This window comes from Eriocheir sinensis, chromosome 19, assembly GCF_024679095.1.
Source record: "Eriocheir sinensis breed Jianghai 21 chromosome 19, ASM2467909v1, whole genome shotgun sequence".
In the NCBI taxonomy this organism is placed as follows: domain Eukaryota; kingdom Metazoa; phylum Arthropoda; class Malacostraca; order Decapoda; family Varunidae; genus Eriocheir; species Eriocheir sinensis.
The window spans coordinates 16,301,036-16,322,510 of NC_066527.1; the positions used below are offsets into that span (position 1 = coordinate 16,301,036).

The following is a 21,475-nucleotide window of genomic DNA, read 5'->3' on the forward strand; positions in this document are numbered from 1 at the left end:
TCTTTCTCTCATCTTCTTAGCTTCTCTTTTACTCTTTTTCTCATCTTCTTAGCTTCTCTTTTACTCTTTTTCTCATCTTCTTAGCTTCTCTTTTACTCTTTTTCTCATATTCTTAGCTTCTTTTACTCTTTCTCTCATCTTCTTAGCTTCTCTTTACTCTTTTCTCATCTTCTTTTCTCATCTTCTTAGCTTCTCTTTTACTCTTTCTCTCATCTTCTTAGCTTCTCTTTTACTCTTTATCTCATCTTCTTAGCTTCTCTTTTACTCTTTTTCTCATCTTCTTAGCTTCTCTTTTACTCTTTTTCTCATCTTCTTAGCTTCTCTTTTACTCTTTCTCTCATCTTCTTAGCTTCTCTTTTACTCTTTTTTTCTCATCTCCTTAGCTTCTCTTCTTTTTCTCATCTTCTTAGCTTCTCTTTTACTCTTTTTCTCATCTCCTTAGCTTCTCTTCTACTCTTTCTCTCATCTTCTTAGCTTCTCTTTTACTCTTTCTCTCATCTTCTTAGCTTCTCTTTTACTCTTTCTCTCATCTTCTTAGCTTCTCTTTTACTCTTTCTCTCATCTTCTTAGCTTCTCTTTTACTCTTTTTCTCATCTTCTTAGCTTCTCTTTTACTCTTTTTCTCATCTTCTTAGCTTCTCTTTTACTCTTTTTCTCATCTTCTTAGCTTCTCTTTTACTCTTTTTCTCATCTTCTTAGCTTCTCTTTTACTCTTTTTCTCATCTTCTTAGCTTCTCTTTTACTCTTTCTCTCATCTTCTTAGCTTCTCTTTTACTCTTTTTCTCATCTTCTTAGCTTCTCTTTTTCTCTTTTTCTCATCTTCTTGGCTTCTCTTTTACTCTTTTTCTCATTTTCTTAGCTTCTCTTTTATTCTTTTTCTCATCTTCTTGGCTTCTCTTTTACTCTTTTTCTCATCTTCTTAGCTTCTCTTTTACTCTTTTTCTCATCTTCTTAGCTTCTCTTTTACTCTTTTTCTCATCTTCTTAGCTTCTCTTTTACTCTTTTTCTCATCTTCTTAGCTTCTCTTTTCTCTTTTTCTCATCTTCTTGGCTTCTCTTTTACTCTTTTTCTCATCTTCTTAGCTTCTCTTTTCTCTTTTTCTCATCTTCTTAGCTTCTCTTTTCTCTTTTTCTCATCTTCTTAGCTTCTCTTTTACTCTTTTTCTCATCTTCTTAGCTTCTCTTTTACTCTTTTTCTCATCTTCTTAGCTTCTCTTTTACTCTTTTTCTCATCTTCTTAGCTTCTCTTTTACTCATTTTCTCATCTCCTTAGTTTCTCTTTTACTCTTTTTCTCATCTTCTTAGCTTCTCTTTTTCTCTTTTTCTCATCTTCTTGGCTTCTCTTTTACTCTTTTTCTCATCTTCTTGGCTTCTCTTTTACTCTTTTTCTCATCTTCTTAGCTTCTCTTTTACTCTTTTTCTCATCTTCTTAGCTTCTCTTTTACTCTCTTTCTCATCTTCTTAGCTTCTCTTTTACTCTTTTTCTCATCTTCTTAGCTTCTCTTTTACTCTTTTTCTCATCTTCTTAGCTTCTCTTTTTCTCATCTTCTTAGCTTCTCTTTTCTCTTTTTTTAACTTATCTTTATCTCTTTTTCTCTCTTACTAACTTTTTTTTCTCTTTTTCTGAACTTTTTTGTATTTTTCTCTTTTCCCGCCATGTTGCTCGCAGTGTTACCACCTAAGTTTTTTTTCTCTTTTTTTTTCTTATAATTTTCCTCTAAACTCTCTTTTACTCTTTTTCTCCTTTGCCTCGCTTCTCTTTTCTCTTCTTCTAACTTAACTTTATATCTTTTTTCTCTCTTACCAACTTTTTTTCTCTTTTTCTGAGCTATTTTTTTTTCTCTTTTCTCTTTTTTAACCTCGCTTTACGCCCTAAATGAATATAAATAGATAAAAACAAATAAGTAAATACAAGTAAATAAACGCAAGTAGGCCTATACACAATACTAGGTAAATGCAATCAGGTAAATACAACTGGGTAAGCACAAATAAGTAAATACAATGAGGTCAATACATATAAATAAATACACATAGATATATGCAAATAGTTAAACCCTAATAGGTAAATATATAGGTACAAACAAACAGATAAATATTAATAGGCTCGTGTCCCTGTAATGGAGGTCACAACAACCTCAAAATTCCCATGATAACACAAAAATCAACCGGTTCTGGACGTGTATGAGTGACCCGGCCGCTCGTGACCCGCTCCTGCTGACTATTATTACCGTAAGTATAGTATTGGGTCAGGAAAATGGCGGTATATAGGTTAGTACTCCCGAAATAAGGCCTAGATGGGGTGTGTTTGCCGGGGTAAGGAATGGCTAGTGATTAGACATACAAGACTCGTTCGGCCGCACATAGAACACTGTGACACCGTCTTGGACCCACACGCTAACAATAACATCAATAAATTAGAGGCCATACAAAGCAAAGCTGCACACCACATCAGTCACTTTGCTTAAACAAGACCTAAAACTCGACCCATTAGTAACATGAAGACGAGTACACAGACAACCAATGCTATATAAAATCACAAATAATTTAGTGGACATAAACAAAGACACTTATTTACACCCAACAACTACACGATCTACTAGAGGCAGCCATAACCTTAAATACCACACTTACCAGACTAAAACTAGCATATTCATTCTTTCCCCGCAGCATCCAAGAGTGGAATCATCTCCCATCTCATGTAGTTAATAGTCCCACTCTTGACACATTTAGGAATAGGATCATCAATCATTATCTCCCTAATCCTGGCCCTTCACCATGTCCCAATATCTTTCCTCATCCTAACCTTTATCCTAATCCTGTCCTGGCCCCTTGAATCCCCCGTACAACCCCCGCACATCATGCCACCCGAGAGTGGCCCTCTGCGGGTCCCCTAGAAATGAAATGAAAATAGACTGACTGTGTTGTATTTTCTTTCTCTGATTTGTAAGAAAGGTAAGGGAGCAAAATAAAGCTACTGAAGTGAAGGGAAGTAACTTAAGCCCCACACCCATACACTGGACCCATGGCGACCACTCGGAGGGGCTTGCGGGGGCCGAGGAGCAGCAGCGGCAGCAGAGACCATGGCAGGACAACGCCACCCCCTGCACATGATGATATACTGACACATAAGGTACTGTTGGCACTAATATTATTATTATTATTATTATTATTATTATTATTATTATTATTATTATCTTTTACCGGATGATTTTTATATAATCCTCTTTTAATGGGGGTAGTTTTTTTTATAATCATCTTCTATCTCTCCTTTTCTGAATCAAATCTTTAAATAGTTGTCTTTTAATCTCTACTACTGTTATTATTATTATTATTATTATTATTATTATTATTATTATTATTATTATTATTATTTTGTAAAGTCTTTGGCCATATTATTATTATCTGTACAGCCTTTTGTTTCTTTCCTTTACCAAACATTTAAATAATTATCTTTTTATTACTATTATTGTTATTATTGAATAAAGTTTTAGGTTTTCTTCTTCACCAACTCAAAACTTAAAAAAATAAATCTAAAAATAAAAAGTAAAGATAAATAAAAATAATTCTGCCTTCAGACTGATGATGACGATGACACGACCACCCGAGGCAACAGAAGCAGAGGCACCGGCAAGAACAGCTCCCCAACGGACCTGCCAGACGGCACCACGCAACGCCACCCCCACGGCTCCCCCTCCACCCCCCCTGGCAGGCCCGGACCCACCTCCCTCCACACCTCCGGCCACACCCGCTGCACCTCCACCACCACCACCACCACGCGACGACGCACCACCACCAGGGAAGAAGAGGAGGCAGGGGAGGAGGTGCTGGAGGCTGCAGCGGAGGGGCGAGGGAAAGGTACCACAACCACACCCACTAAACACCAGCACTCGCACCACCCGCACCACCACCACCAGGGCCCAACACCAATGCTCCTGATCTTCGTGTGTTTCCTGGTCCTGGTCGGCATATACTCCCTCCACCAGGCGCTTAAGAAAAGGGAAGAGGAGGAGAGAGCAGCGAAAAAAGTCAAGCCGATCGCGGACGTTTACGAAGACTTGAAACTCGAGCTCCAGACGTTGAATCGGGAGTTCTCGCAGCCCAGGGAGGTGTGGCTGGGGCTCCTGGGCCAGCTCGAGGCGATGATGGTCGATGAGCCGCCCCAGCCTGCCGTCCTACTCATGGTGGTGCCGGATGACTCGAGAGGGGCCGCTTCCTGCCTAGCGCACCATCTGGCTAAGGCTGTGCAGTATGCTTTTGAAGGTGTGTGTGTGTGTGTGTGTCCCTTGTTTTTGTTTTTTTCAAGTTTATTTTACTCATGTTTCTTGCATCTATATTTACCGAGCTTCATCATAACACTCAAACACACACACACACACAATCTCTCCCTCCCTCCCTCCTTCCCTCCCTACCTCCCTCCTTCTCTTCCTCTTCCTCCCTTTTATCTCTCATACCTTTACACACACACACCACTCACACACCCTTGACTAACCCCTCCTCCCTCTTCCTATACCCCAAACAGACAGCCGGTTCGTGATGTTCGACACACGCACAAGCCAGTACATGGGAGACAGCGCGGCCTTGAAGCTGGACCTGGACCGCACCCTGAGTGGCCTATCCAGAGCTCACGCGGCAGTAGTGCATAACGTGGAGAGCCTGCCGGGCCACGCTGCCATGATCCTGCACGCCTATTGTGATAACGAGAATGCGCCCTATAAACAGGTGGGTGTGTGCATTGTTGCCAGATTGTCGTACTCAGCCGCTCTCTCTCTCTCGCCCCGCGTAAGTTTCCTTGCACAACCTAACGTAATCTTCCCATACACACATTGAAACTCCTCCTCCGTCTCGCTGTTGCACAAGCTAACCTAACCTTCCCCCACACACACACATTCAAACTTGTCCTCTCTCTCTCGCCCCACATAGGTTTCCTTGCCCAACTTAACCTAACGTAACCTTCCCATACAAACACTGAAACTCCTCCACCCTCTTGCCCTTGCACAAGCTAACCTAACCTTCCCACACACACACACTCAAACTAGCCCTCTTTCTCTCTCTCTCTCTCGCCCCGCATAAGTTTCCTTGCACAACCTAACCTAACCTAACCCTCCAACACACACTGAAACTCCTCCTCCCTCTCGCCCTTGCACAACCTAACCTAACCTTTCTACACACACCCTCAAACATACCCTCTCTCTCTCACCCCGCATAAGTTTCCTTGCACAACCTAACCTAACGTAACCTTCCCATACACACACTGAAACTCCTCCTCCCTCTCGCCCTTGCACAACCTAACCTAACCTTCCCATACAGACACATGCTCAAACTTCCCCTCCCTCTCTCGCCCTGCATAAGTTTCCTTGCACAACCTAACGTAACCTTCCCATACACACACTGAAACTCCTCCTCCCTCTCGCCCTTGCACAAGCTAACCTAACCTTCCCACACACACACACTCAAACTTGCCCTCAGTCTCTCGCCCTGCATAAGTTTCCTTGCACAACCTAACCTAACCTAACCTAAATCTCCAATACACTCTTAAACTCCTCCCACCTCTCGCCCTTGCACAAGCTAACCTAACCTTCCCACACACACACACACTCAAACTTGTCCTCTCTCTCTCGCCCCGCAAAATTTTCCTTGCACAACCTAACCTAACCTAACCCTCCAACACACACTGAAACTCCTCCTCCCTCTCGCCCTTGCACAAGCTAACCTAACCTTCCCACACACACACATGCTCAAACTTGCCCTCTCTCTCTCGACCCGCATAAGTTTCCTTGCACAACCTAACCTAACCCTCCAACACACACTGAAACTCCTCCTCCCTCTCGCCCTTGCACAACCTAACCTAACCTTCCCCCACACACACACACACTCAAACTTGCCCTCTCTCTCTCTCTCGCCCCACATAAGTTTCCTTGCACAACCTAACGTAACCTTCCCATACACACACTGAAACTCCTCCTCCCTCTTGCCCTTGCACAAGCTAACCTAACCTTCCCCCACACACACACACACTCAAACTTGCCCTCTCTCTCTCTCTTGCCCCATTAATAAGTTTCCTTGCACAACCTAACCTAACCTTCCCACACACACACTCAAACCAACGTTGCCAGATTGTCATACTCAGCCGATTATATTTCCCGACTTCCTACCCCAAAACTGTCTTCTGGGCTCCAATAACGAAACTCATTTATAGTTGTCGTTAAAAGAGTTAGATCCTGATGCTTCTTGGCAATAGTTAGGCGTCAGAAACCGGTAAATACTATGCTCTGAGTATGATAATCTGGCAACAGCGGGTGTGTGGGTTAATGGGAGGTGTTGGTAGCAATGGTGTAGAGTCTGTGTCGCTGCAGTCGTCTATTTTTCTCCAGAGTTAGAATCGAAGTCGGAGTTGGTAAAAATATCTCTTGATTCCAACTCCTTTACGGTATGTGTGATGTGGTGTGCTATACTTAACCTAACCTAACTTAACCTAACTTAACCTAATTCCAACTCCTTTATGGTTTGTGTGATGTGGTGTGGTATACCTAACCTAACCTAACCTAACCTAACTTAACCTAATCCCAACTCCTTTATGGTATGTGTGATGTGGTGTGCTATACTTAACCTAACCTAACCTAATCTAACTTAACCTAATCCCAACTCCTTTACGGTATGTGTGATGTGGTGTGGTATACTTAACCTAACCTAACCTAATCTAACTTAACCTAATTCCAACTCCTTTACGGTGTGTGTGATGTGGTGTGGTATACTTAACCTAACCTAACTTAACCTAATTCCAACTCCTTTACGGTATGTGTGGTGTGGTGTGCTATACTTAACCTAACCTAACTTAACCTAATCCCAACTCCTTTACGGTGTGTGTGATGTGGTGTGCTATACTTAACCTAACCTAACCTAACCTAATCCCAACTCCTTTATGGTATGTGTGATGTGGTGTGCTATACTTAACCTAACCTAACTTAACCTAATCCCAACTCCTTTATGGTATGTGTGATGTGGTGTGCTATACTTAACCTAACCTAACTTAACCTAATCCCAACTCCTTTACGGTATGTGTGATGTGGTGTGCTATACTTAACCTAACCTAACCTAATCTAACTTAACCTAATTCCAACTCCTTTACAGTATGTGTGATGTGGTGTGCTATACTTAACCTAACCTAACTTAACCTAATTCCAACTCCTTTACGGTATGTGTGGTGTGGTGTGGTATACTTAACCTAACCTAACCTAACTTAACCTAATCCCAACTCCTTTACGGTTTGTGTGATGTGGTGTGCTATACTTAACCTAACCTAACTTAACCTAATCCCAACTCCTTTACGGTTTGTGTGATGTGGTGTGCTATACTTAACCTAACTTAACCTAACTTAACCTAATCCCAACTCCTTTACGGTTTGTGTGATGTGGTGTGCTATACTTAACCTAACCTAACCTAACTTAACCTAATCCCAACTCCTTTACGGTTTGTGTGATGTGGTGTGGTATACTTAACCTAACCTAACCTAACTTAACCTAATCCCAACTCCTTTACGGTTTGTGTGATGTGGTGTGCTATACTTAACCTAACCTAACCTAACTTAACCTAATCCCAACTCCTTTACGGTTTGTGTGATGTGGTGTGGTATACTTAACCTAACCTAACCTAACCTAACCTAATCCCAACTCCTTTACAGTATGTGTGGTGTGGTGTGCTATACTTAACCTAACCTAACCTAACTTAACCTAATCCCAACTCCTTTACAGTATGTGTGGTGTGGTGTGGTATACTTAACCTAACCTAACTTAACCTAATCCCAACTCCTTTACGGTATGTGTGATGTGGTGTGCTATACTTAACCTAACCTAACTTAACCTAATCCCAACTCCTTTACGGTGTGTGTGATGTGGTGTGGTATACTTAACCTAACCTAACCTAACCTAACCTAACCTAACTTAACCTAATTCCAATTCCTTTACGGTTTGTGTGGTGTGGTGTGGTATACTTAACCTAACCTAACCTAACTTAACCTAATTCCAATTCCTTTACGGTATGTGTGATGTGGTGTGCTATACTTAACCTAACCTAACCTAACTTAACCTAACCTAATCCCAACTCCTTTACGGTATGTGTGGTGTGGTGTGCTATACTTAACCTAACCTAACCTAATCCCAACTCCTTTACGGTATGTGTGGTGTGGTGTGGTATATCTAACCTAACCTAACCTAATTAATCAACTCCCATTTTCTCTCATTCCCCATACATGTTATTCCCATTTTCCCTTTTATCTCCCTATTATAGTTTCCCATTTTCCATTATTCTCCTCTTTATTTACCATTATTTATCCCCCTACAGGCTGTCATCTTTCTACTGGCGGAGGTGCCGGGGACATATCAGGACCTGGCCTACTCGCGTCTCGACTCACTGGTGGACGCACACTTGGAGGGGGCATGGGGGGATGGGGACGAGGGGGAGGGGGAGGCGGGGAGTAGTGGGAGTAAGGGGGGACTGAAGGAGAAGGATGTGTCTGCCCTCATCTCCCGGACGGCTAACGCACCTTTGCTTATTAGACCAGAGAGGCCGGCCAGGGTGATGGAGCTGTGCCCTGTGTAGAGAGGGAGAGAAGGGGACTTAGAGAGAGAGAGAGAGAGAGAGAGAGAGGGAGGGAGGGAGAGAGAAACGTGTGGGTCGTATTAGGTTAGAAATTTTTGTGTGTATATTATTTAATGCTTCTGTGTGTGTGTGTGTGTGTGTGTGTGTGTGTGTGTGTGTGTGTGTGTGTATTAGTTGTGGTATACAGGAAAGGAACGACGCTCATACTGTCCCGTCTCCAACTTGGCCTTAAAATCCATGAATCATCTTCGCTTGAATCACATCTTTCCACCACTGCTCTTTTGAAAGGCTATTCTCCTTATGTCTCTTCTACAGACTTCCTTTTTCATCTTCCTTCCATGACCTCTTGACTCCTGTGTCCCATGTTATTAGGTCATCCTTGTCTACTTCCTCCATCCCATAGAGCCTGGGTTCGATTCCCGGGCGAAGTGGAAAAATTTGGGCGGCTTTCCTGATACCCTATGCCCCTGTCCACCCAGCAGTGAATGGGTACCAGGTATTAATCGGGGGTTGTGTCCCGTCTCCTGGGATCTGTTCCTTTCTCCTATAATTCCTTCCCCTTCTGTCTCTCTCCGCCATATGACCACATGTTGCGCCGACTAAACGAAACTTTCCAACTTTTCCTCCATCCTATTCAGCACCCTATACACCACAATCAGGTCTCCTCTCTCCCTCTGTTCCAGTGTTGGTAAGTTCAACTGCTTGAATCTTTCTTAGTATGTTCAATCTGGTAGTCCTAGAACAAACTATATTGCTGCCCTCTGAATCCTCTCTACTTTCCTTATATATGTGTGTGTGTTTTATGAGCAGTTTTTATTTAATTATACATAACTTATTTATTATTGTATTTTAGCTTCAAATTTGCTTAATGTTCAAACCAACCTTGTATTTAAGCCCCGCCCCCTTCCTCATTCAGTGCATATCATTGGCTAGTTCACCCACAAGCCACGCCCCTCCTGAGAGAGGTTTTATCTTACTGCTGGGAGAGAGAGTTAATTCTTATTGGTAATGATGGCAGGGTTGGCAGGGTTGAGTCATGTACTGGTCAAGGTAATTTTACTATTTATTCACAGGTTATTTGCATCCATGATCTTTCGGAGAGGTTGTCTGTAGGTTAAGGATAAATGGTTCCCTTGTGATAGGTGCTGGTGCTATAGGGATTTGAAGTCCTCCCTTTTATTGTGAGTGCTTACGTGGTGCAGTGGTTCATCATTCTTTTCAGCCTGGGGAAACCTGTGGAAGGTAAATTGTGGTAGCTCAGATGTCACATTGGCTATATGTCGGATTAAGGGTTCCCTCACCACAGCGGGCGGAGTGGAAAAATTGGGCGGCTTTTCCAATACCCTACGTCCCTGTCCACCCAGCAGTGAATGGGTACCAGGTATTAATCGGGGGTTGTGTCCCGTCTCCTGGGTTCTGTTCCCTTCTCCTATAATTCCTACCCCTTCTGTCTCTCTCCGGCATATGCCCACATGTTGCGCCGACTAAACGAAACTTTCCAACTTTCCCTCACCATAGGCATAAGGGGCAGTGGGACAGAGATGAGCTCCACTATCACATGCATCTGTAGTATATCCTCCCATCTTTTCCTTTTTTTTATAAGGGATGTCGTTTGGTTAACTTGGTAGATAAGCTCCTCCCCTTTCCGTTTCTGAGACTTGCTATTGGTTACTTTCGTGCAACGGTGCCAGATTGTCGTACTCCTCTTCATATGTTTGCCAATTTCCGACCCAAAAACTGCCTCCTCGACCCCAGTAACTGCCTTCATATATAGTTATGGTTAAAATTGTTCATTATTGGTGTTTTATGGCAATAGCTACGGCTCAGAAACTGGTAAATACGAGGCTAAGAGTACGATAATCTGGCAACGGTGCTTTCGTGGATACTCTAGTCTGTGTGTTTCCAAATTTCCTCGTTGGTTAACTTGGTGGATAAGCTCCGCCTCTCTTTGCTCCCAAGCCTTGCCATTGGTTAATTTGGTGGGTAAGCTCCTCCCACTCCCGTTTCTGAGACTTGCTATTGGTTAGTTTCGTGGACAAGCCAGTCTGTGTGTGTTGCCAAAGCTCGTCATTGGTTAATTTGGTGGATAAGCTCCACCTCTTTGCTCCCAAGGCTTGCCCCCATTGGTTGATTTGGTGGGTAAGCTCCTCCCCTTCCCGTTTCTGAGACTTGTTATTGGTTAGTTTCGTGGACAAGCCATTCTGTGTGTGTTTCCAAAGCTCGTCACTGGTTAATTTAGTGGATAAGCTCCACCTCTTTGCTCCCAAGGTTTGCCATTGGTTAATTTGGTGGGTAAGCTCCTCCCCTTCCCGTTTCTGAGACTTGTTATTGGTTAGTTTCGTGGACAAGCCAGTCTGTGTGTGTTTCCAAAGCTCGTCATTGGTTAATTTGGTGGATAAGCTCCGCCTCTCTTTCCTCCCAAGCCTTGCCATTGGTTAATTTGGTGGGTAAGCTCCTCCCCTTTCCGTTTCTGAGACTTGCTATTGGTTAGTTTCGTGGACAAGCCAGTCTGTGTGTGTTTCCAAAATTCCTCATTGGTTAACTTGGTGAATAAGCTCCGCCTCTCTTTGCTCCCAAGGCTTGCCCCCATTGGTTGATTTGGTGGGTAAGCTCCTCCCCTTTCCATTTCTGAGACTTATTATTGGTTAGTTTTGTGGATTCTCTAGTCTGTGTGTTTCCAAAATTCCTCATTGGTTAACTTGGTGGATAAGCTCCGCCTCTCTTTGCTCCCAAGGTTTGGCCCCATTGGTTGATTTGGTGGGTAAGCTCCTCCCCTTTCCATTTCTGAGACTTATAATTGGTTAGTTTCGTGGACAAGCCATTCTGTGTGTGTTTTCAAAGCTCGTCACTGGTTAATTTAGTGGATAAGCTCCGCCTCTCTTTGCTCCCAAGGCTTGCCCCTATTGGTTAATTTGGTGGGTAAGCTCCTCCCCTTTCCGTTTCTGAGACTTGCTATTGGTTAGTTTCGTGGACAAGCCAGTCTGTGTGTGTTTTAAAAGTTCGTCATTGGTTAATTTAGTGGATCAGTTCCCCCTCTTTGCTTAACGTGATGGATAAGCTCCCCTTTTTGTTTCCAAGGCTCTTCATTTGGTTAGCTTGGTGGTGGGCTCACAGAAGGATGCATGGGATAGATTGCAACTGGATATAACAGGCTTAGATTTGTTGTTCAGATCATCTTATAAAGGATTTTGGAATGTTAATCAACGTCTGACAATCTCTCTCTCTCTCTCTCTCTCTCTCTCTCTCTCTCTCTCTCTCTCTCTCTCTCTCTCTCTCTCTCTCTCTCTCTCTCTCTCTCTCTCTCTCTCTCTCTCTCTCATCATCTTCATCCTTTTTTTCCCAATTGTGTTCCTAGACAATAATTTCTTTTAACAGTTTGCTTTTCATCTGTTTGAAAATATAATCATTACGGAGTGAACAAAATGTAGAGTGTATTTTATACATCGAAATATGGAGTTTTTATAATAGGATTCTGTGTATTATTCTTAACCCTATTGAATTTGAACGTAGCTATACTCCGTTCAGCTTACCCTGGCAGATTAGCCCCGCCCCCTTCCCCAGTGCTTGCATATCATTGGCCAGACTACCAGAGAAGCTCCTCCCCCTTCCCCAGTGCTTGCATATCATTGGGCAGACTACCACATAAGCTCCGCCCCCTTCCCCAGTGCGTGCATATCATTTGCCAGAGTGGAAATAGGCCACGCCCCCTTCTTTGCTAAGTTCCTTGGTGAATAACATGAATTAAACCTAAACACTCAAATTTGTCGCCGTAAAGATAAAATTATCATGAAATAAAGATAAGGGAAGGTATCAGTGACAAGTAGGGTGACGATATCAAGAAAGAAAGAAATAAAACTGACTTATAATGAAAGAAAATAGACTTAAATAGAAAGAAAGTAGACAAAGGATTAAATATTGATTGAATGATTGTTTATTGTTGCAAGTAAACAACAAAGGAAATACAAAGAAAGTAAACAAAGGAAATACGAAGAAAGGATACAAAGGCGAAATACAAAGAAAGTTAACAAAGGAAATACAAAGAAAGTTAACAAAGGAAATACGAAGAAAGTTAACAAAGGAAATACAAAGAAAGTTAACAAAGGAAATACAAAGAAAGTAAACAAAGGAAATACAAAGAAAGTAAACAAAGGAAATACGAAGAAAGTTAACAAAGGAAATACAAAGAAAGTAAACAAAGGAAATACAAAGAAAGTAAACAAAGGAAATACAAAGAAAGTAAACAAAGGAAATACAAAGAAAGTAAACAAAGGAAATACAAAGAAAGTAAACAAAGGAAATACAAAGAAAGTTAACAAAGGAAATACAAAGAAAGTAAACAAAGAAAATACAAAGAAAGTTAACAAAAGAGAAAGTTAACAAAGGAAATACAAAGAAAGTAAACAAAGGAAATACAAAGAAAGTAAACAAAGGAAATACAAAGAAAGTAAACAAAGGAAATACAAAGAAAGTAAACAAAGGAAATACAAAGAAAGTTAACAAAGGAAATACAAAGAAAGTAATCAAAGGAAATACAAAGAAAGTTAACAAAGGAAATACAAAGAAAGTAAACAAAGGAAATACAAAGAAAGTAAACAAAGGAAATACAAAGAAAGTAAACAAAGGAAATACAAAGAAAGTTAACAAAGGAAATACAAAGAAAGTAAACAAAGGAAATACAAAGAAAGTAAACAAAGGAAATACAAAGAAAGTAAACAAAGAAAATACAAAGAAAGTTAACAAAGGAAATACAAAGAAAGTTAACAAAGGAAAAACAAAGAAAGTAAACAAAGGAAATACAAAGAAAGTAAACAAAGGAAATACAAAGAAAGTTAACAAAGGAAACACAAAGAAAGTAAACAAAGGAAACACAAAGAAAGTAAACAAAGGAAATACAAAGAAAGTAAACAAAGGAAATACAAAGAAAGTAAACAAAGGAAATACAAAGAAAGTAAACAAAGGAAATACAAAGAAAGTAAACAAAGGAAATACAAAGAAAGTAAACAAAGGAAATACAAAGAAAGGAGACAAAGAAAATACAAAGAAAGTAAACAAAGGAAATACAAAGAAAGTAAACAAAGGAAATACAAAGAAAATAGACTTTTGCAAATAAATAAAGATGCTTGAACAGACAGCAGAGAGGCGGCGGCATAAAAGGAACCCCAAATATGGACTCCAGAAACACTGCAGCATCCACGCGAGAAATTAATTAACACACACACACACACACACACACACACACACACACACACACACACACACAATCGTAGCTAGCCATCAAATAAAACTTAACACATACATTTTAATTTTAAGCCGTAGAGAAGTGGAATAAAATCTTAAATAGGAAGTCAAATTAAGAGGCATGAACAGACGTACGACAACATTAAAAAAAAAAAAATAAATAAAAAAAAAGATTACTCCCACACAACACCCACGCACTCCCATTTATAATTATTAAAAGACCCATAAACCCATTTTTAGACTTATAAAATAGAAATTACAATAAAAATAGTCATTGCGGCAACAACAACAAAAACAGCACTACATAGATGACTCACACGCATAATTAACACACTGAACAAACTCACACACTCGTTTATAATAATATAAATCCCTATACACATTTTTAGACGTAGAAAATTTGGAATATGATTAAAATAGGAAGTATAGATATCGAGACACCAACTAATAAAATATATAACACCAAAAGGGACTCCCACACAGCACCCACGCATGAAATACCCATTTTTAGACTTAAAAAACTAGGAAATAAGCTGAAATATGCAGTAAAGAAAGATAAACGTACCAAAAATTCATTCAAACACCACTAGCTCACGCATGAAACAAAAACACTTATATCCAATTACAAAAAAGCCCTATACACCTATTTTTAGACTTAGAAAACTAGGAAATAAGCTAAAATATGCAGTGAAGGGAGGCATGAGCAATTACTTAAAGCGATAATTAAAGTATACCAAAAATTAATTCAAACACCACTCACGCATGAAACAAAAACACTTATGTCCAATTACAAAAAAAGCCCTATACACCTATTTTTAGACTTAGAAAACTAGGAAATAAGCTGAAATAGACAGTGAAGGGGGGCATGAGCAGAGGGGTAGGACCAAAAATGGACTCAAACATATCACCCACGCATGAAACAAACCCACGCACTCACTCATAATATTACAGATCCTTACACATCCATTTTTAGCCACAGAAAATAGGAAAATAAGCTAAAATACGCAGTGAAGGGAAGCATGAGCAAAGCGATACACCAGAAATGGACTCAAAACACCACCCACGCATAAAATAAACCCACACACACATTTCTTATTACACAAAAGACCTATACATTTATTTATAGACATAGAAAACCAGAAAATAAGCTAAAATAGGCAGTGAAGGCCAGTAACACCAAAAATGGACTCAAACACACCACCCACGCATGAAACAAACCCACGCACTCAATTTATAATATTGCAAATCCTTACACATCCATTTTTAGCCACAGAAAATAGGAAAATAAGCTAAAATAGGCAGTGCAGGGGGGCATGAGCAAAGCGGTAATTCCAAAAATGGACTCAAACACATCACCCACGCATGAAACAAACCCACGCACTCACTTATAATATTACAAATCCTTACACATCCTTTTTTAGCCACAGTAAATAATGAAATAAGCTAAAATAGGCATTGAAGGCAGGCATGAACGCTGGAGCAGGGCGGAAACACCTGTTAAGAGTAAACAAACGGGGCAGGAAGACGGCGGCCGGCGGGAGGTTTTAACATTTTTACCGATTGTGGCTCTTCAACACGACCCCTGGACCTCCAAAGACGACCAGGGGGAGCTCAGACCCCCGCCCACCCTGAGGTAATAACACCAACCCGGGGGGAGGCTGGGGAAAGGCGGGAGAGGGGGGTTTAAAGGGGAAGTGTGTGTATGTGTGTGTGTGCGTGTGGTTGACAGCTGTTATGTAAAGGGGGAAGGGGGCGTGTGTCCCCCTCTATGGTGTCCCAGGGGAGGTCACAGGGGAGAAGGGGACACCTGGGGGGAAGTATGTGGTGTTAGTGTTTGTATCTCCTCCCTGTGGCTTTGTGTGTGTGTGTGTGTGTGTGTGTGTGTGTGTGTGTGTGTGTGTGTGTTTACCTAGTTGTAATCACCTATTCTTTTTTTTTTTGCATGTATATTTAGTTGTATTTACCTTGTTTTATTGTGTGTATATATCTAGTGTGTATTTAGTATTTACCTAGGTGTGTGTGTGTGTGTGTGTATGTGTGTGTGTGTGTGTGTGTGTGTGTGTGTGTGTGTGTGTGTGTGTGTGTGTGTGTGTTTACCTAGTTGTAATCACCTATTCTTTTTTTTTTCGTGTATATTTAGTTGTATTTACCTTGTTTTATTGTGTGTATATATCTAGTGTGTATTTAGTATTTACCTAGGTGTGTGTGTGTGTGTGTGTACCTAATCCACCAACTTTGTCCTTATCATTGGTGACTTTGTGTTAGCATTAGTTGAAAGATCAGGAACATTTTATATGTATACATGCAATCTCGCTTCCTCTTAGTAACGTATATTGACTGGGATGTCATACGTTTTGTCAAAAGGTAAAGTTTGGGGCATAAGCAATAGCTGTGCGTGGCCTTGGTGCTCATCTCTGTCACATCGCCCCTTTAAGCCTGTGGTGAGAAATAACCCATCACCCTAGGACTCAGGGCCAGTGGTGTTGTGCTTAGCATCCCTAACTATGAATCTGCAGGCCTGGGTTAGAATTCCAGCCTGGGCATTCAGTACGCAATCCACCCAACTGTACATCCTCCCTTTCAAGGTGGTCGATAAATGGATACCTGGGGTCACCAAGGGAAGGTAAACTGTGGTAACCCATATGTTGCACTGGCCCTGTGTCGGGTTATTGTTTTCTCCCACCAGAAGCTCAAAGGGCCAGTGAGATGGAGACAAGCACTGCAGCCACTCACAGTAATAGTGTATGCTTCCAACTTTATTTTCCTTACACGTTACCATTCCCAGGTTTCCCCACGTATCCATTTATCAACCAGCTCAAAAGGGGATAAACAGTTGGGTGGGCTGTTCACTGACTCCCTGGGCCGGGATTCTAAAATGTGCCCACCGATTCATAGCTAGGCATGCCATCCACGCCACCACGCATTTTTTTTTCTAGCTCCTTTTTAGTCTTTTTGTTCATTTTTTGTTCTAGTAACAGTTAACAGAAAAATTGGCAACACCAAGTGAAACATTCGAAGTGTCAGGGTGCAGTGACGGGCAGCTGGAAAAACTATTATCCCAGAAATGAGCAATTTGAATCAGAACCATTTATAAAGAGTGTCTATTAGCATGTTACGATCTTTCAGGAAAAAAAAATAGCCTTAAGCACTGGAGTGAGTTAGGTGAAGTTCTGATTATTTACTATAGACTGCCCCCCCCCCCCCTCAGGCCGTACAGTTTGCATTTTGTGTATTCATCATCATCATCATCATCGTTTAATGTCCGTTTATTCCCTGTGGTGGGGTTGGATGTATTGTTTTGGGGATGAGCATGTTGTATCATAGTTGTCTTTCTGGTGATGAAAAAAACGGTAATGGATGGATATTATCGGTAGTAATGTAGATATATAGTTATCAATAATGTACCAAACACCCATGAGTCAACTGAATAGAATTTGAGCGAAATCTATTGACATGGTGTTGTGTTGGTTAGGTGGGTTCCAATGGCTGGCCTCTACCCATTAGCGCCTAGCAAACCAGTACTACACCATGTCTTTAGATTTGCTAAAACTCTATTCAGGCGACCCAGGGGTGTTTAATGCTTTTCTTATTACCTTTTTTTTTGTGTCTGTGTGTGTATATTTAGTTGTATTTATCTTGTTTTATTGTGTGTGTATATATCTAGTTGTATTTCCCTTTTTTTTTGTGTGTGTGTATTTACCTATGTGTGTGTGTGTGTGTGTGTGTGTGTGTGTGTGTGTGTGTGTGTGTACCTCTCCTACACCTCTTTTCTCTTCTCAGGAATATTGACCTTTGGAAAGTTTCTTATTCTTATTAATAGTTGTCTTACCTAGAATACGTAATAGTTAACTTTTCTAGGGCACAAATTTCACTAACAAATCTTTTTTCATTTATGTATCAGGAATATTTAGCTTTGGTCCCATTGTGCTGGAATTTCTTTGGTATTTCCTTACAGTAAATTAAACAGAGGGTGTATGGTGTAAGCTTTTTTATTTATGTATCAGGAATATTCAGCTTTGGTCCCATTTTGCTGGAATTTCTTTGGTATTTCCTTACAGTAAATTCAAACAGAGGGTGTATTGTGTAAGCTTTTTTATTTATGTATCAGGAATATTCAGCTTTGGTCCCATTTTGCTGGAATTCTTTGGTATTTCCTTACAGTAAATTCAAACAGAGGGTGTATTGTGTAAGCTTTTTTATTTATGTATCAGGAATATTTAGCTTTGGTCCCATTTTGCTGGAATTTCTTTGGTATTTCCTTACAGTAAATTCAAACAGAGGGTGTATGGTGTAAGCTTTTTTATTTATGTATCAGGAATATTCAGCTTTGGTCCCATTTTGCTGGAATTCTTTGGTATTTCCTTACAGTAAATTCAAACAGAGGGTGTATGGTGTAAGCTTTTTCATTTATGTATCAGGAATATTTAGCTTTGGTCCCATTGTGCTGGAATTTCTTTGGTATTTCCTTACAGTAAATTCAAACAGAGGGTGTATGGTGTAAGCTTTTTTATTTATGTATCAGGAATATTTAGCTTTGGTCCCATTTTGCTGGAATTTCTTTGGTATTTCCTTACAGTAAATTCAAACAGAGGGTGTATGGTGTAAGCTTTTTTATTTATGTATCAGGAATATTCAGCTTTGGTCTTATTGTGCTGGAATTCTTTGGTATTTCCTTACAGTAAATTCAAACAGAGGGTGTATAGTGTAAGCTTTTTTATTTATGTATCAGGAATATTCAGCTTTGGTCCCATTGTGCTGGAATTTCTTTGGTATTTCCTTACAGTAAATTCAAACAGAGGGTGTATGGTGTAAGCTTTTCCAACTTACATTCGTGTCTTTGTGTTTGTTACGGAGATACGTCAAACGGAGAATCTTCATTACCCACTTTTTCACTTCCTTCACGTCACACTTCATAATTATGTCTCCCGTCTCTCTTATCTCCTCAAGTGTTGGAGGGCTTAATCTCTCTAATCTCGCCTCACAGGGTAGGTGCTAAAGACTTGATAATATTTCTTTCACTACTTTTTGTATCTTATCTAACATTCCTGTACATATATTTTCATGTGGTGGCCAAATGACTGATCTGTGTGTGTGTTTGTGCTTAGTGTGTGTGTGTGTGTGTGTGTGTGTGTGTGTGTGTGTGTGTGTGTGTGTGTGTGTGTGTGTACCATTCTTCCCTATGTGTATATATCATGTGGTGTACCTATATTTTTATTTATTTGTTTATTTATTTATTTATTTTTATCTGGGGCAATATTAAACAGTTTAATTGTTTTCTTACATGCAGGATCTAATTATATGAGCAATGATATGTAAGGTGTCTGTGTGTGTGTGTGTGTTGATATGTAATGTGTGTGTGTGTGTGTGTGTGTGTGTGTGGCCTTCAGGATCTCTTGTCACCCATGCTTGGATGAATTTTGTGTTCCAGGCTTGATTAGCGATGGGGAAAAAGGAATGTGTAAAAAAATTGGGTGGAGGTGCACGATAATCACGCAGCAAGGTATTAAGAGAGAGATGAATGTTGATAAAATGAATTACACTTCCTTTAAATATACCGAGGAAAGAAGATGAAAAAAAAATAATGAGCGAAGAAATTAGGTGAAGGTGCACAATAGCCACACAGCAAAGTATTAATATAGAGAGAGAGATGTTGATAAAATTAATTACACTTCTTTTAAATATACCAAAGAGAGAAGATTAAAAAGGAATGTACGAAGAAAATATGTGGAGTTGCACGATAACCACACGACAGAGTATGAACAAAAGAGAGAAATGTTAATAAAATAAATTACACTTCCTTTATAGATACGCTGTGATTGGCACGGATTTGGCTTTCCCTGGTAGCCTGGTAACATATAGTCCCAGGTCTTTCTCTGCCTCTGTGGTGGATAGTGGAGTGTTTCCCATGTGGTATTGGTGTGCTGGATATCCCTTCACTGGTAGCCTGGTAACATATAGTCCCAGGTCTTTCTCTGCCTCTGTGGTGGATAGTGGAGTGTTTCCATGTGGTACTGGTGTGCTGGATATCCTTCACTGGTAGCCTGGTAACATATAGTCCCAGGTCTTTCTCTGCCTCTGTGGTGGATAGTGGAGTGTTTCCCATGTGGTATTGGTGTGCTGGATATCCCTTCACTGGTAGCCTGGTAACATATAGTCCCAGGTCTTTCTCTGCCTCTGTGGTGGATAGTGGAGTGTTTCCCATGTGGTATTGGTGTGCTGGATATCCCTTCACTGGTAGCCTGGTAACATATAGTCCCAGGTCTTTCTCTGCCTCTGTGGTGGATAGTGGAGTGTTTCCCATGTGGTATTGGTGTGCTGGATATCCCTTCACTGGTAGCCTGGTAACATATAGTCCCAGGTCTTTCTCTGCCTCTGTGGTGGATAGTGGAGTGTTTCCCATGTGGTATTGGTGTGCTGGATATCCCTTCACTGGTAGCCTGGTAACATATAGTCCCAGGTCTTTCTCTGCCTCTGTGGTGGATAGTGGAGTGTTTCCCATGTGGTATTGGTGTGCTGGATATCCCTTCACTGGTAGCCTGGTAACATACACTCCCAGGTCTTTCTCTGCCTCTGTGGTGGATAGTGGAGTGTTTCCCATGTGGTATTGGTGTGCTGGATATCCCCTCCCAAGGTGCACGACTTTACATTTTTCTTCATTGAGTTGTAGCAGCCACTTTTTGTTCCATTCCTGTAGCTTGGTGAGGTCTGACTGTAGGAAATCCACAGTCAGGGAGTTAATAGAGATGAATGTCGATAAAATTAATTACACTTCCTTTAAATATACCAGAAAAAGAAGATAAAAACAAGAGATAGAAGAAAGCACCTGTTGATTTTTTATGTTGAAGTTTATATTAATAGAGAAAAATGATGATAAAAATTTGACTTCTTATAAATAAACCAAATAAATTCAACTCCTTGTAAATACACCAAGGAAATAAGGTATACAAAAAAATCGAAAAAAAGGCAGTTGTTGATTTTTTTCCATATTAAAGTTTGCATTAATAATCATAATAAATTCAAAGCTTCGAGATAAGAAGGAGTATAGCGGGATTTTTGAGTTGTGGGCTTTTTTTCACATTTGTTTCCTTTATTTTATGCCCTTGAACTGACTCTGCTGTAAAAAAAAAAATAATACATTGGGAAGAGGAAGAGGAGGAGGAGGGGATAGTGTGAGTCATGGAGGTATTAAAGGAGAAGAAAAAGGAAGAGAAGGAAGATAAAGAAGGAGAAAGGAAATGTAATGGATCAAGGAGATAGTCAGTCAGTCAGTCAGTCAACCAGCCAGTCAGTCAGTCAGTCAAGGAAATAGTCATCCATTCAGTCAAGGAGATAGTCAGTCATTCAGTCAGTCAACCAGCCAGTCAGTCAGTCAGTCAAGGAGATAGTCATCCATTCAGTCAAGGAGATAGTCAGTCAACCAGCCAGCCAGTCAGTCAGTCAAGGAAATAGTCCAAGCAAACTCCTCTTTTGACCACCTCCTTGGATTCTTTCTAGGAGCAGCGAGTAGCGGGCTTTTTTTTTTATTATTGTTTCCTTTTTTTGTGTGTGCCATTGAGCTGTCTCCTTTGTTGTAAAAAAAACACACAATTAAGATAGTAACAAAAGATAGGAAAAAAGGTATTAAAGGAGAGGAAAAGGGAAGAG

The 21,475-nt window shown here is 40.6% G+C and overlaps 2 protein-coding genes across 11 annotated transcripts in view; both read left to right on the plus strand.

The window, feature by feature from the left end:
• The first annotated feature begins 2,102 nt into the window (after positions 1 to 2,102).
• Positions 2,103 to 11,894, plus strand: LOC127000788 (torsin-1A-interacting protein 2-like). Of its 7 annotated transcripts, none has more exons than XR_007754521.1 (6): positions 2,109 to 2,227; positions 2,951 to 3,128; positions 3,574 to 4,258; positions 4,518 to 4,717; positions 8,336 to 11,327; positions 11,486 to 11,894. XR_007754521.1 is itself a non-coding variant. In XM_050864829.1 (5 exons), the coding sequence occupies exons 2-5, from the start codon at positions 3,021 to 3,023 to the stop codon at positions 8,591 to 8,593; spliced, it is 1,251 nt and encodes a 416-aa protein (XP_050720786.1). In that variant the 5' UTR covers positions 2,103 to 2,227; positions 2,947 to 3,020; the 3' UTR covers positions 8,594 to 11,894. The 7 variants fall into 7 exon arrangements, 2 of the variants coding, with proteins under 2 accessions (XP_050720786.1, XP_050720785.1); XR_007754520.1 differs by having other exon boundaries at positions 8,336 to 11,241; positions 11,399 to 11,894; XR_007754519.1 differs by having other exon boundaries at positions 8,336 to 10,861; positions 11,017 to 11,894.
• A 3,445-nt stretch (positions 11,895 to 15,339) lies between these two features.
• Positions 15,340 to 21,475, plus strand: part of LOC127000789 (unconventional myosin-VI-like) — a 71,318-nt gene continuing 65,182 nt past the window's right edge. For all 4 annotated transcript variants that reach the window (XR_007754524.1, XR_007754525.1, XM_050864831.1 and 1 more), the window contains exon 1: positions 15,340 to 15,464. The gene's annotated coding sequence lies outside the window, so the exon portion shown is untranslated. The remainder of the gene's footprint in view (positions 15,465 to 21,475) is intronic.